This window comes from Heterocephalus glaber, unplaced genomic scaffold (assembly GCF_053883595.1).
Source record: "Heterocephalus glaber isolate CG9 unplaced genomic scaffold, H.glaber_assembly_v1.0 deba00001150, whole genome shotgun sequence".
NCBI lineage: Eukaryota > Metazoa > Chordata > Mammalia > Rodentia > Bathyergidae > Heterocephalus > Heterocephalus glaber.
The window spans coordinates 396,606-412,200 of record NW_028258204.1 but is presented as its reverse complement, the minus strand read 5'-3'; the positions used below and the strand labels follow the sequence as shown (position 1 = coordinate 412,200).

General features: G+C 47.8%; 1 protein-coding gene across 1 annotated transcript in view; it reads left to right on the top strand.

Annotated features, from left to right (window-relative positions):
* Frmpd2 (FERM and PDZ domain containing 2) overlaps nt 1-15,595 on the top strand; it is a 145,515-nt gene that overhangs the window by 52,305 nt on the left and 77,615 nt on the right. The window contains 6 exon segments of the mRNA XM_087210584.1: nt 152-362; nt 4,769-4,869; nt 6,298-6,390; nt 7,018-7,125; nt 7,220-7,336; nt 10,840-11,045. Of these exon segments, the coding sequence (XP_087066710.1) occupies nt 152-362; nt 4,769-4,869; nt 6,298-6,390; nt 7,018-7,125; nt 7,220-7,336; nt 10,840-11,045 (836 nt within the window).

Below are 15,595 nucleotides of genomic sequence, written 5' to 3'. Positions count from 1 at the left end.
TGCATCCCCGGGACTAATCACAATCCCATTAATCACAGGCAAGTAGCAGCTTCTGCCTGAGGAAAGGAGGGCTTGGGGTGGGTATGCGAAAGCCGTGGAAATGGCATCATTTTATGTGAATCTGTCTTCATCTGTTTCTCCTCCACTGCAGACCAGGGAAAAGTTGAAAAATCAACCAGTTTGAGTCCTGCCCACCAGGCCCAGTTGAAGCCTTTCACTTGGATTCAGAGACTGTCGTGCTCAGAAAATGAGATGTTTGCACCCAGGGTGCAGGATGCCATGGGAGGCCTGCTGAGCACATCACTGGAGAACTTCAGCATGAGCAGTGCCAAGGAGCCTGGGGTGGAAGGGGTCAGAGGCAGGTGGGTTACTTCTGTTCTCTGAGCCCAACTACCCTGCGCCTGATGTGCTGGGCTATCTGCACTTGAAGCAGCTGTTTAAAGGATGTCAGGTGCCTAAGGAAAGTGGACATTCATTGAATCGCTGGCAACCAAGTTCAGAGATTATAGAAGGCTGGCCATGGGCTGGATTGGGCCCATGTAGGGCAAAACCTCACCATCCTACCATGTTTCTCTTTCCTACTGGTAGAGAAGCAACTAGATGATAACAAAAAATGGGACAGAACAAAGTGAACAAGTTACAGTAAGCCCATTTGGCCTTCTCATAAGCCAGGTACTGTTCTAGGTACTTATACACATCAACTAACTTGACTTGCAAAACCTTGTTGTCCTAGTTACTTTTTCTTGTTGGTGAGACAAAATACTTGAAATCCAAAGTTAAGAGAGGAAAGGCTTATTTAGCTCATAGTTTGTACAGGTTTCAGTCCATAATTGGCTGGCTCTGAGGCAGGGATGGCAGAGGGGCATTCCAGAGGAGAAACTGTTCATGGCAGGTAGAAGGCAGCAAAGCAAGCAAGCCACAAGTGACAGTAGCAGCTTCTTTCTACCCCTTTTATATTCTATCTAGGCTACCTGGCTTAGGGTGGGGAGCAAACCAATCAGTTGACTAATTTAGTAATCAGACACTCTTGATCCCAGCATTACACACTCTTGATCAAACCACCTCTGAAAAAGTCCCTGCTATGGCCACATGAAGCTTTGAGGGGACATCTAGGCACAAGCCATAATACCTGTGAAGTATTTTCATCATTCTCCCCACTTTACAGGAAGGGAAACTGAGGGGACAGGACTCAAACATACTCAAACAAACTTCTGCCTTGAATCTGCTTAATGTCCTTTTGGTGGGTGGCCTTTCCTTCAAACCTGCATGTGAAAATAACGAGCATATAAATGCAACTTTCCATTGTAAAATAATGATCCCTACATTTAAAAATAGCTGGGGACTTGGATTATACTTACATTGCAAGTTGTATAAATAGCACAGATTCCCAGGCAGCACATGGCCAGCAAAAGTTGCTGCTGCAGGAGCTGTTTTCTGGGATAAGTTTTACATTTACTTCATTAACAGGGTATTGATGATTCATTTGAACTGAAATTCTGTATATATGTGTGTACATCTGTATTATATCTATTGTGAGAGTAATGCTTAGGAAATTATTACCCAAATTCTGTTAATGCAAATGTATATCTCAATGCACTGAAAATCAACCAATAACAGGGAACAAAAACTGTGCATCTATTGCCGTACCCTAAAGTATATAGTGACATAAAACAATGTGTTAGTGTCTTAGTCACTCTCCTTGTTACTGAAGCACAATCCCCAATAACCCACAATTTAAAGGAGGAGAGGTTTATTTTGGCTCATCGTTCAGTCCATATTCAGGGGGCTCCAAGGCAGGAAGACAGGGCAGAGGGATGTGGGAGAGGAGAGTTGGTCACCTCATGGGGCCAGGAAGCAGAGAACATAAAGGGATGAACAGGGAAGAGAGCTGAACCCTTCCAGGCCATGCCCCCAGTGACCTGCATCTTTCAACCAGGCCACACCTCCTAACAGCACATTTAACTATAAACTCATCAGTGGACCAATCAGTATTTGATCCAATCCTCTCCCAAAAGGCTCACCTATGATCAAATAAGGCTTAAGGGGGACATCCACATCTAAACCATTACATCAGCTTTTTGTTACTGGGACAAAATACCTTAGACAACTTAAAGAAGGAAAGGTTTATTTTGGTTCACAGTTTCAGAGAGTTCAATCCATGGTCAGCTGGCTCCATTGTTTCTGGGCTGTGGTGAGGCAGCATGTCATGGTGGAAGGGCATGGCAGGGGAAAGCTGCTCACTTCATGGCAGCTGGGAAGTAGAGAGTGAGAAAATGAGACTGGATGCAGGCTCTGGAACAAGATGTACCTTTCCAGAGCATGCCCCCAGTGACCTACTTCCTCCAAGTGTGCCCCATCTTCTAATGGCCCATTCAGCTGTGAACTCATCAATGGGATAATCTGTTGGTAAGGTCAGCACCCTCATGATCCAAACATCTCCCTAGGCCCCATTTCTGTGTCTTGCTATATTAGGGATCAATTCCTCAGTGGGTGAAATTTTGGGGGTCATATCAGATCCAAATCCAAAACAAACAACAACTGTTTTATTATTGCATTTCACAATGATCTTGGCTAAAAAAAATCAGGCAGAGCTTTGATGAGGGCTTCTTCTGCTTTGTGTGGTATAGGCCAGGATCATGATGGTCCTCAGTGAGTTTGGAAGGTCTGAGACACCTGTTCTCGTGTACACAGACCCTTGGTGTGCAGGCTGAGATGGAGAGCAGGCTGGGTCCTCTATGCAGTATCTCCAGAAAGGCTCCACAGGGCAGCTTTGGCTTTGAGAGCCCAGGGAGAGGCTGTGAATCCTCTCAAAGTCTAGGCCTGGAGCTATCATGTATCAATTTGGCCATGTTCTTGATTAAATCCGTCCCAGGTTAGCACAGATGCAAAGTGAGCAGAAATAGCCTCTACTTCTCCATGAAGGTATGTGAAAGAAGCTGAGGCCATTTTTCATCTCTCATCCAAACTAATGGCACTTTATAGCACTATATTGTTCCAAAGGCAGAAGCAGCTGTGACCAACCCATCCATTCAGTGGGATCACATCCACCACATTGTTGTACATCTGTCACCACCGTGCAGTCACAGAACCCTTTCCATCTTCCTGAGCTGTGGCTCTACCCCATGCGGCACTTACTCCTCATTCCACCTTTGCTGAGCCCTGATGGCCACCATTCTATTTCCTGTTTTGTTTTGTTTTTTGGTACTGGGGATCAAGCTCGGGACCTTGTGCTTGTGAGGCAGGCACCAGAATCTATTTCCTGTTTGCACCTGTGACCACTTGAGGCACCTAGTATGAGTAGGCCAGGCATCATTTGCACTTTTGTGACCTGGGGTAAGTGGCCTTTTAACAACTGAGAGTTGCTCGTCTGGCACAGATCACTTGAGCAACCAAAACCTGGGGCAGAGAAGCCTTTCCTTTCCTTTAGAGCCACACATCCTCAGCTTCTCCCACACTGCTGGGTTTCTCTTGCCTTTGAACCCACCCAGCTCCTCTTGCCTAGTGATCTCTCTGAATAGTGCCAGGTTCCCTGCCAGGAGCCCCTTGTATCACTGCTTGAGGGTGTGGTGAGGGATCCATGGCTCCCATGCCAGCATCCCCTGCTGTGCTCCAGCTACCAAGGCTGTAGGTGGGTGTTGGGGACATTCTGAGTGATGGTCTGTTCAGGTTGTTGGCCATCCAGCTGGGTACCAAGACTCTGGGTACCCACAGCTTTGGATCTGTTCTCTGAATGTGGCTTATTTCTGTGCAGAGGTGATGAGGCAGAGTCCACACTAGAACCTTCATTCTCCTAGTGCCTGGAACAATCTTTGCTTGTGTTGTATTAGTCTGTTTTCTGTTGCTATAATAAAATGATGCAGCCTGGGTACCTTATAAAAGAAAGAGATTTAATTAGCTCACTGTTCAGCAAGCTAACACTCTAAACAGCATGGTGTTGGCTCAAGTAGGGCCGCACTTCTCAGAGCAGGTAGCATCATAGTGACAGGACATGTGAGAAGGATAGATTCCATGGTGAGACAAGAATCTAGACATAGAGATGGGGAACTGACTGGAGTCCTTGGGAATGCATGATCCCTTCTGAGGCCATGCCCCCAGCAGCCCAGCCACCTTCCACTGGGCCCTACCTCCCAATACCACCACACTGAGACCAATCTTCTAACACATGAGCCCCTGGGGGACAAACATCCCCAAACCCCAGCATGGCAGACACAGTAGAGGCCAAGGGGCACCCCCAGGAACGTTTCCTGATTGCAGTGTGTGTGACTGGGACAGCCAACTCAAATGTCTGCTGTGATCACTCAGATAAGTGATGGCATGTAGCCCTCAGAGGGACAGGATATGTAGGGTAGTGGGGCATGGCTAGTCCCGCAAAAGGCCTTCAGCTGATAGCAGAGACAAACAGCAAAACATCAGGATTCATGGAGTGTGCTGGTGCATTACACTTACTACCTGGCTTTGGTGCCATCACACCTGGTTTCCCAGGAAGATGATTCCTATTCCATGGTGGGGCAAGTGAAGACTTCCACAGCTGCATATCCAACCCAAAAGTGGAAAATGGGGGGTTCATAAGAGGTCTCTGTGGCTTCACAGGCAGAAAGACTCTTCTGGTGTGGTCCTAATAGCCAAATGAGCCTTTCATGGGGTCTCTCCATGGATCTGCTGAAGGGCTAGGCCAAGGCTGCCTTCCCCAGGCCACTGCCCATACTCAGAAACACACGTGGAATGGCCTTGAGGGACACTTCATCTCACCTTGTCTTTTTCCCCACAGCCCCTGCACTGGCCAGGAGCAGCAGGACAGTGCCTGTTTGATCCAGAAGCCAATGACCTGTGACCTTCTCTTGCAGCCACCTATTCAGAGCATGTGCCCAAGTAAGGACTAGGCCATAGCCAGATTGGGGTGAAGGAAGCTTTACCTGTGATGCTTGCTTGCAATCTTGCCACCACTTTATTTTGCTTCTCAATGTTTATGATCTTTTTTTTCTTAAATTATCCTCCCCCGCAAAAAAATTATTTCCCAAACTGCTAATGGATGGGAAGAGCTCTCTGGATCCACATCTGGCTTTGGCTGGATGTGTGGACTGGAAGTGTATTAGCTTTAGTAAAGCACTTTCCTATGCTCTGGTCCAGCCTGAGAAGTAGGACCAAAAGGGAGTGGTGTGTTCAGAAAAATATACCAAGGCTTTTGTCTCCAGAACACTGTAGGGCAGGTAGACTCCTCCTGGAAGTTTCCAGCTGGATGGAGGCAGAGATTCCACACCTAAGAGGAGTTTTATGCATGAAGCCCGGAGAGCGGGGTGTGGGTCTGGAACAGCACTGGGCCTCTCTCCTCTGTTGACTCTGACAGGCACCTCCATGCTGCCGGAGGGCGGGGGGAGAGATGTGGGATGACCATGGTGGTGGGTCACCACTGGGGGGTTCCTGTGTGACAAGCATGGGGTGCACCACCCACAGCTCCAGCTGGCAGGGAATGACCATAGGGCTCTGCTTTGTATCTCCTCCAGACACAAGCTAGGGAAGCGCTCTTGGGCCCTGGGGCAGGGCTGCCAGTCCCTATCACCCTCTGGCTGTTAGAGGCCTGTGTTAGCTGGCTTTCCATTACTCTAACAGATACCTGAGATAGATCAGCTTATAAAGACTACTTTGGCCCATGGTCTTAGAGGCTTCTGTCCATGGTTACTTGGGCCTGCTGCTTTGGGCTTCAGTGGCATAAAATATCCTGGTGGAAGAGGCCTGTTCTCCCCATGGTGGCCAGGAAGAAAAGAGAGAAGAAGGGCAGGGGACCCTTTTTCCCCTCCAAGGGAACCCCCCCATAATGACCTAACTTTCTCCCACTAGGTGCCACCTCATAGAAACTCCCCCACCTTCCACTGGAGTCCACTGGGAAGGCTGGGGACTAAGCCTCTGCTACATGGGCCCTTGGGGGACACTCAGATCACAGATATAGCAAAGCCCAGGGGGAAGGCTGGGCTGCCTCATTGCTGAGTTTTCATTTTAGACATAATTGCCAGCAATTAAGTCCCAAGGCAGGAAAAATAAACCAGAGTAAGTCGTGCAGAAAAAGACCCATGGCCCACTCCACCTGGCCTCTGCTCTCACCGCTGAACTTGACTGCCCTGACCCCTAAGGCCCAGTGATCCCTTCCTGGTGTGGTAGGAGATTAAATGGGAACTATTTTTGCTTTCAGGTGTGTGTGTGTGTGTGTGTGTGTGTGTGTGTGTGTGTGTGTGAAATTCGGTTTCTTCCTTTTCTATTTGGGGGATGGTGGAACACAGCATGATGGTGTGATTCCCCTTCCAGGGTCACAGGATAACAGGAGAGAGAGCTTCACTACTCACCCAGGTCAGGAACTTGTACAAGTGGTGCTGAAGCGTGACCCACACCGTGGCTTTGGTAAGAGCCCCTGTGCGTGAGCCCAGCCCTTGCCACCTGGCAGTGGGGCAGCTGTGTGCAGCTCTCTCCTTTTGACGCTTCATCTCCACTTTTCCTACTTCTCCTCTCCCAGTTTGCCTTTGTCAGTGATCACTTCTGCCTTTTCCTACCTCAAAGAATCCCTAAAGAGCAATGGGACTTTGGGGTCAAAAATCTCCTTGTCTGAAGCATTTTCAGGGTGCATCTAAGCACAGGATAGCAAAAGATTTCCCCTTACGCTGTGCCACAGCCTTTCTCTTATACTTAGATTCATAGTGATGGGAAGGAACAGCCAATCTTTCTTACCTTTTGTTATCATCCTATTTTAAGACCCTTAAAACTACATAGGTACAAGGTCCAGAAACAGGGTGCTCGATTAGAAATCATCGTGTCCTGTCTCCGATTATCTCCTGGAGCAGATCCAGTGCATGTTGGTGGGCTATTTCCAGCTTCAGCTGTGATAGCTGAAGGGAGAGAACCCTTTTCTCTTCCCCCATGTGGTGCACCCAGGTCCAACTATCAGCTGTGCTGCTTGGTGGCCACTTGAGCCCAAGCAAACAACCTAATCTCTGAGCTACAAAGTCATTAAAATATCTTCTTGGATTGCAGGTTTTGTCATTAATGAAGGAGAAGATGTAGGCCAAGTGAGCTCTGGCATTTTTATATCTTCTATTATACCTGGAGGACCAGCAGCAAAAACTAAAAAGATCAAACCAGGTACATCTTTGATTAATTGACCAGAGATGCTGTTTTCAGAATGCATGCTTTCCTTTTTCCTTGATGGAACTTCTGAGATGTTTATATTTTCTAGTAGGATAGATCCTCACCTTGAACCACATCAGCCTGGAGGGCTTCACATTCAACACGGCGGCCAAAATGATTCAGAATTCTCTTGACCACATAGAACTCACCATTTCTCAGGCCGAAGGTCTGTGTCCACCTCCCTTCAGAAGCTGCAGGCCTCCTCTGCTTCTGGAAGGACAATGTCACTCCAGGGAACTGAATGCCAAAGGCTGTATGGGCCTTCATGCTGCTGTCCTAGTGGTGGTGGCCCGTGAAGAGCCAGTGTAGCAGTACAAATCAATAAGCTCCAGGATTTCAGGGCCAGGACAGGCCCTGTCTCTGCTGATCTTGCTGAAAGGAAGCCACTTACTCTGCTTCTTTATTAGCATCTGCTTTATTACCCGCTCCTTGCATGACAGGGAGAACATTCCTGTTTTCAGCCAAGGGCTTATTGAAAGTGGCTGCTCCGGGGATTCTGTGTGGTGCAGCCTCCTAAGGGGATATGAAGGGTCCTCCTGAGGGGACTCAGACTGATGCTGAAGCTGGGTTTTCAGAGCAAGCATGCTGCCTTTACCTGCTGTGCAGGTTACAGATCAGCTCGAGAGAAAAGTTTGTTTTCTTAAAATTTTAGTTTTTTCATCCTTTAGATAAAAATAACTGCTCTGATGAAATGTCAATAGTATTGTGTTTATGTGAGGTAGGCTGGAGGCCGTGATGGTAATCTGAGAAACATCTGGCTCAGTTACCTGAGCCCCGCTTTTTGGTTGGGTGATTGAGCAAGTTACAGGAGTCTGCCTGCAGACTCAGCCTCATGCATTGCTTTCTCACACACCAGAGGCATTTGCAGGGGAGATGCTTCCAGGGGAGATGCTTCATGTTGCCCAGGCTGCAATTTCTAGCCCTATGTGCAGCACTATTTTCTCTCTGAAAGCCAGACACACTCACTCACTCTTGCTCATATGAACAACCTCACCAGATGGTTTTCCCAGGCATGGCAGCTGCCCTGTCCAGAAGCCATGGAAGGTGTGGGTGGCAATGGGGAGGTGGCAGTGCTGGGCCTCACCTGTTTGAGTTTCAGCCTGTGGGCGGAGCTGTCCCAGAAGCCAGCCGAGGGCTCTCATAGTGCTGGCCTGAGGCTCACCACCTCTGTTGGATGTCACAGCACTCAGCAATCCTTGACTTTTCCTCCACATCCTCTGCAGAGAGGCACACTCAGGCCTTCCCTTTGGTTGTCAAGAAACAATGCAGATGATCAGGTCTCAATCCAGGTAGTCTAAGGATGGTCTGCTGTGCTGAAGTGTGTGTGTGTGTGTGTGTGTGTGTGTGTGTGTGTGATATTGATACCCAGAGTCTGCAATGTTTAGACCACAGTCTCACAATAGAATCCCAGACAATGGGTCCCCTACTGCTAGAGTTTAGATCTAAAATGTTCCCTAAAAGCCTCATATGTGAAAGGTGACTGGATCATGGGGGCGCTATGCTCATCAGTGGGTTCATCCATGGACGAGCTCATAGCTGAATGCACTGTCCAGAAGTGGGGGCCTGGCTGGAAGCAGGTCGCTGGGGGCATAACCTGAAAGGGTGTATTCTTGTCCCCATCTCCTCCCTTCTCTCCCTCTCACCTTTCTGGCTGCCATGGGTTGAGTAGCTGTCCTCCACCAGGCCCTTCTGCCATGCTGGTTTGGCTTTGGAGCCAGCTGACCATGGACTGAAACCGTGAACCAAAGTAAACCTCTCCTTTAAGTGGTAGGTGTCAGGTATTATGTCCCAGCGATGGAAAAGTGACTGAGACATCCACAATGTTTAGGAACTATGTGTTTTCTCAGTGCAGGGCCCCAGTCACCTTCTGGGAATGTGGCCTTTGTCATAGGGTTCTTTCTGCAATGGAGCCACTGATGGAGGAAGAGATTTCCACAGTGACACAGCCTGGATCTTGTGAGCACAGACTTGACTGCCATGAATTTCTATCTGCTCAGGCTGCTGTTGAGGTAACCAGTGGTGCCTGGAGGTCAAGGCCCAGATAGATAGCATGCCGCCATGAGCAGCATCAAGGTCTAGTCTAAAGTGAGGGGGATTTTTATTTCTTTTTTCAGTACTGGAGATCAAATCCAGGAGTGCCTTCCACTAAGCTAAATCCCTATGCATTTTTTTTATTTTGAGATGGAGTTTCACTAAGTTGCTCAGGCTGGTTTTAAACTTGAGATCTTCCTGCTGAGTGCCTAGGATTGCAGGTATGCACTACAGTGCTGGCATAAATTGAGTTTTCATCACCCACAGGATGTCTCCTAGACCATGCTTCCATCAGACAGGACACAGTGATGCAGCTTGACTTTCAAGTTCAGTCATAAGTCTTATCCTTGTCTCTTATAGAGGGCATGAAAGAAGATGAACAGATGCTCACAGTATTGCCAGAAGGACAATGACTGTAGATTCAGAAAAAAATGACCTGGATTCTAGCATTTCTACTCATTACTGAATACCTTTAGATTTGAATAACTCAAAGCCAAATCCATTAAGTCAAATTCATTCAAATCAAATTCATTCAGTATGTGAGTTTGGGCATTTCCCTAGGTACTGATGAGCCTATATCAAAGTGGAGAATCTTGGGGTGAAGATTTAGCTCAGTGGTTCCACTGCCTGCCTTGCAAGCTCAAAGACCTGAGTTCAATCCCCGGTACCAAAAACCAAATAAACAAAGTAGAGAATCTACCTGTACCTTTATATATGCAGGTCTAAAGAAACCCTAACTCTTATGCCTTCCTCTAATGTATGTTTGTTGAGCTGCTATTATTAACATATTAATAGTGAATACCTTATTTTTCATATGTACTAAGCTATACATGCATTTGAGTATATAATATGCATATATATGCATATATACACATATTTTCATCTCTTTCTCTCTACATATACAAAATCCCCACTCTCTATAAATAATCCCAAAACCTCACTAATCCTACAATATTATTGGTAATGGTATCATCTCTATTTTAGATATAAGGAAGTTGTCCAAGGTTTTACCCATGGATTCCCTACTTCCTATTCCTCTCTCCATTCTGTACTGGGTCCAGGATCACTGAGCTCCACAGGAACTGGTGACCCAGCTTCCACCTATGCATACCACTGTCTGATTATCACCAAGACCCCACCCAGGACCCTGCACAGTTGTCTCTGGGTCACATGCTGATTGTAGTTGTGTGCAGCAGGGTCTTCAGGAGAGGCCAGAGCTAAGAGCAGTGCTATGTGCTGGTTATGGATTGGAGACGGGATGCTTCATCCTCAAGACTGTGCTTTCTCTTGTCTGAGCTGGGATGACACCTTTCTGGGGTCTTTTGAGAAAGCAGAAAGATCTCTCTTTCTCTCTCCATCTCTCTCTCCCATTGTGTGGTGCTCACTGAGGACAGCTGGCATTATTTTCTCTCCTCGCTCCTGTGGCTTTATAGTTGAGTCACACAAGTGGCCTCATTTCTGTTTCTGAATTGCATGTGGAATCTTTCTTTATTCCAAATACAGTGTCCTTCATGAGACACTAAGTTCACACCACTCCCCCAAAAGGCCTCTCTGTCCCCAAAGGAAAACTGCCCATACAGATGGCACTGCGATGCCAGCCTTGCCAAGCTGTTGACCTCTACTCACCTTGCTTCACAGGTATTTGTAGAAATGCCTCCAGGGAAGAAAAGGACAGCACGACCAATTCTGGCGTCTTCTCTACAGACATCCTGAGTGGCAGGCACCAGAGACATTTGTCATCACACACACAAGACCAGGACAGAGACCCTGAGGAGCGGGAAATGGCCCAGGCACAGAGCCCCACGCCCTGGCAGAGGCCTCAGGGCTCACCTCTGCCAGTGAAGGTGACTGCCCCTTGGTCCACTTCCTAGAATTTAGAGTTCATTCCCCAAGTCCTGTGCTCTCCACATGCCATGTCACTAGAGGTCACTCAGCTCCTCTGATCCTCAGTCTCTTCATCTGTACAGCGGACATAGGTGCTTGCCCTACATGGTTGTCATGGAAAAGGGCTCCTGCCAGCGGCTGGGCCCCTGGGCTCAGGTTTGGGCACCAGCACCCTTCATCACTAGTTAGAATGGTTATGGAGAAAGGGCTCCTGCCAGTGGCTGGGCCCCTGGGCTCGGGGTTGGGCACCAGCACCCTTCATCACTAGTTAGAATGGTTATGGAGACAACATGAGGAAGTTGATGGCTGCCCAGCAGGGTTCGGGCAATCAGGCATCCCATGATCTTGGCCTCCAGCTGTCCCCAAGCTGGCACGCGAGGCTCTGCTGTTGACCGAGACCTCAGGAAGGGAGAAGATTGAGCCAGGCCCTGGCATACTGAGCACTGCACTTCAGGCCCAGCTCCCCTCCACCCTCACCATCTCCTTAGAGTCCCTGGTGGCCCACAGACCACACTCCAGCCCCTTCCATTTGCTTTGGGTCCCCTGTCACTGATACTCATGGATTGTGCCACTCTCTGTCCCTGAAGTAGCCTGGCAGGAGACTGCAGTGGGGCACAAGTGGGGACAGGCTTATCTCTGCCCTGTGTTGGCTATCCCTCTGCCTACAGCACAGCTCCTACCAGGTTCCCTGGCTCTGTTACCCATCCCTGCTCATGTCCCAGGGCTCAGGCAGTAATAGCCCCAGTGCTTACCTGCTTCTTGTTGGTCCCTAGAGCTTGCCAGTTTGTCTGAAATTGGCTGGCATCTGCCTGGTGCAGGGGTCAGCAGAGCATGTAGAGATGACGTTTGGCACTTACCATGTACCAGGTGGTGCCCTGGTCCCTCCAGGTACTCTTCTTGTGTGCAGCATATTGTTGGATTTTTCTTCTTGACCCATTCTGCCAGTCTATTTCTTTTGATTGGTGAATTGAGACCATTAACATTGATGGTTATAACTGAAACATATTGACTTGTCATTGGCATGACTTTTTCTTTTTGTTGGGTTCTCCCCCTTTACATTTAATTTCTTGTCATGCCAGATGGGTTCATTCTGCTTTGCTTCCTGGGGTTGTGATCCTCAATGTCTGTTCCTAGGATATTACGTAAAATTCTTTGGTGTGCTGGTTTGGTATTCACGAAGTTCCTAAGGTGCTCTTTGTCATGAAAGTATCTTATTTCTCCATCAATTTTGAAAGATAGTTTTGCAGGGTACATCACTCTGGGTTGGAGGCTGTTTTCTTTTAGGGCTTGGAATATGTCACTCCAAGCTCTTCTTGCCTTGATGGTTTGTGTTGAGAAGTCTGCTGTGATTCTTATGGGCTTTCCTTTGTATGTGATTTGTTTCTTTTTTCTGACTGCTTGGAGAACTTTGTTCTTCTGTTGTGCTTCTGGAATCTTAACAATTATATGCCTATGTGTAGATTTTTTTTATCAAGGCTATTTGGAGCCCTATATGCCTCACTTATCTGCATGTCAAGCTCTTTTCCCCTGCTTGGGGAGTTTTCTGCCATTACTTCTGTGAAGAGATTTTTTATGTCATCTGCACTCTCTCCTGTTTCTTCATTGACTCCAGTCAGTCTTATGTTATTCTTTTTTGCATCATCTAGCAGCTGCTGGATTGATTTCTCATGTTCCCTTCTAATTTTGAAGCAATTTTTCTTTTCCTGGTCATTAATTGCAATCTTATCTTCTGTATCTGAAATTCTGTCCTCACATTGGCTCATTCTGCTGTGTAGACTTTCAGTGGGGCTCTTCATCTCCTGGAAATCTATTTGCATCTGTTTTATGGATTCCATTTGTTTCCTATGTTGGGATTCCATCATGTTCCTGAGCTTCTCTCTAGATTTATTAATCATGTCTTGCACTAGGGGCACAATTTCTCTTGTTATCTGAGAAATTATTTCTGATTTCATTTTTTCCAGATCCCCTTTTGTTGCCAGTTCAGTGGGTCCAGGTGGTTGAGTATCATAGTGTTCCATCTCATTTCCCTTTGGGGTTGCTGTAGGTGATCTGGAAGTCTGGTTTTGAGACTTATTTACATGTTTTCTCATTTCAACTGGGGTGGGAGTTGTTGTCGCCTGCACGGATTACCTCTTCTGAGCTGGGTGAGGTGGGACAGGGGCTGGGAGCAGTGGTAGGGATGGTGGCCCAAAAGACCTTTCCTGAGGGCTGGGAGCAGCAGGAGGAATGGTGGCCAGGAAGCTCCTTCCTCTGGTCCAGGAGCAGTGGGATGGTGGCTCAGAAGCCCCTACCTCTGGGCTGGGAGCAGTGGGAGGGATGGTGGCCCAGAAGCCCCTTCCTCTGGGCCAGGAGTGGTGGGACAGAAGGTGGCCCAAAAACCCTATCCTCTGGGCTGGTAGCACGGGAGGGATGGTGGCCAGGAAGCCCCTTCCTCTGGACCAGGAGCAGTGGAATGGTGGCTCAGAAGCCCCTACCTCTGGGCTTGGAGCAGCAGGACTCAGTACTGTGGTCTGGTGGTCTGGTGTCCTGTGTGTCTTTGTAATGTGGAACTAGGTGGCTGTACAGCGGAACGGGGTTGGGGGTCCAGTGGATTGTTGCCGGGGTGCAGGCTGATCCCCTCCAGGTACTCTTAAGGAAGCTTCCTCCAAGCCTATGTACACCTGTCCACTTGTCAGCCCTTTTATAGGTGAGGTGCCTGAGGCACAGAGATGAAAGTGTCATGCCACAGTCTACAAGAAGTTTGTGGTAGAGCTGGGGCTGGAGTTGAGGGGTCAGACCCAGAGCTGACACTTGCTTCCCAGACCATTCCCTGTGAGGGTCCTTTGGTATGACACAGGACAGAGAGGGCCTCCATGACCCTGCCAGCTGGTTTCAGGGATCAGTAGAGAGAGGTGCAATGGCTTTCCCAGGCCACTGTGGGCTGTGGTACACATTGTCAGACCCATGTAATACGGCCTCCCCTGGGTCTCACGGCCAGCTTCGTGGACTGCAAGCTTCTGTGACAAAACTGAGCTTATGCTCTCACTTTGCACCCTTGATAGCTGTTTGATTCTATGGATTTTGATGTTCAGATAAAATCCCTCACCAGACTGACGGTTTGGCAAGTTCCTGGGAGAACCAAGGCTGTATCTGCTCCTATACCAGGTTATCTCCAAAACCTCTTCTTTTGGGTTGATACTTTTTCCGTTTATTTCAGCTTGCTTATTTTCCTGTGTGTTAATAGTATTTTCCAACATGTGCCAGAAAGCACTAAGCAAAGGGGACAGATGGGATAAAAGACCCTTTTTCTAGGAACAGGGACTAGTGGAGCCTGAACAGTGACAAAAGACCCTTTTTCTAGGAACAGGGACTAGTGGAGCCTGAACAGTGACAAAAGACCTTTTTTCTAGGAACAGGGACTAGTGGAGCTTGAACAGTGACCCAGGCATTCTTTGCCTTGAACTGGTGGTCATCTGGCCTGGCCCTCACACGCTGGCTTCTTTCTTCTCACCCTGGGTTTTTGTGTCAGCCACATCTGACTTCACACTTCACTGTTCCCCTTCCAGGTTGCTTGTACTTGTGTCCCTAAGTCTCAAGGCCTTGTGTGGGCTTCATCACATTCACACTTATTATCACGTGGTTATGGGCTGATTGGTTGGCAATCTCTTTGTTAAAAGTCTCTACTCTGCTCTAGGCCAGTCTGTCTCACTGCTACCATCTCCCCAGCAACTTGCATAGCACCTGTGACTTAGTCCATTTTGTGGTACTATAACAGAATGCTATAGACTGGGTAAATGGTCAACAACAGATATGTATGTGGCTCATGTTTCTGGGAAGTCCAGGATGGAGGGGCTGCATCAGGTAAAGGCCTTCTTTTTGATGGTGGATGGCATCACATGGTGAGAGAGAAAGAGGGAGAGGGGAAAAGAGGAAGAGGAAAAGAGGAACAGATGAATTTTCTCCTTTTAAATACAACTAAACCACTCCCAAAATAATCCATCATGCACATTGTGCTGTTGTGACCTACTCATCCCTTATGGTCTCTCGTGATGGTTTTGAATGTCATGATTGTCATTCAGTTGCAATATGAGTTTGGGAGGGGACATTCAAACCATAGTAGCCTGGCACATGATAGGTACTCAATAAATGCTGCTGCATGACTTGATGACTGGATGAATAAGTCTTATATGGCAATTGCCACAGTACCCAGCAAAACATCTGGTACACAGTACAATCATCATTCTCTGCCCTAAAACATGTAACTATTGTATGGCAAAGATACAACTAGAAAGAGTGGAAAGCCCTCTGAGGTTGGGTTCTGCCTCAAGCGACTGCTGTATCTCTGATGTCCAGCATATCCTCATTTGGTTGGCACTGTTTATGAGGCTTCCAGGAAGCAACTGGATAGCTTCTATTCTAACAACATGAGTGCATATAACAGGGGCCTGCATTTATTGAGCCCCTGCCGTTGTTTGGGCACAATTGCAGCTATACAAACAGAAGGGGATCCACTTGCTAGCTCTTGGATTGG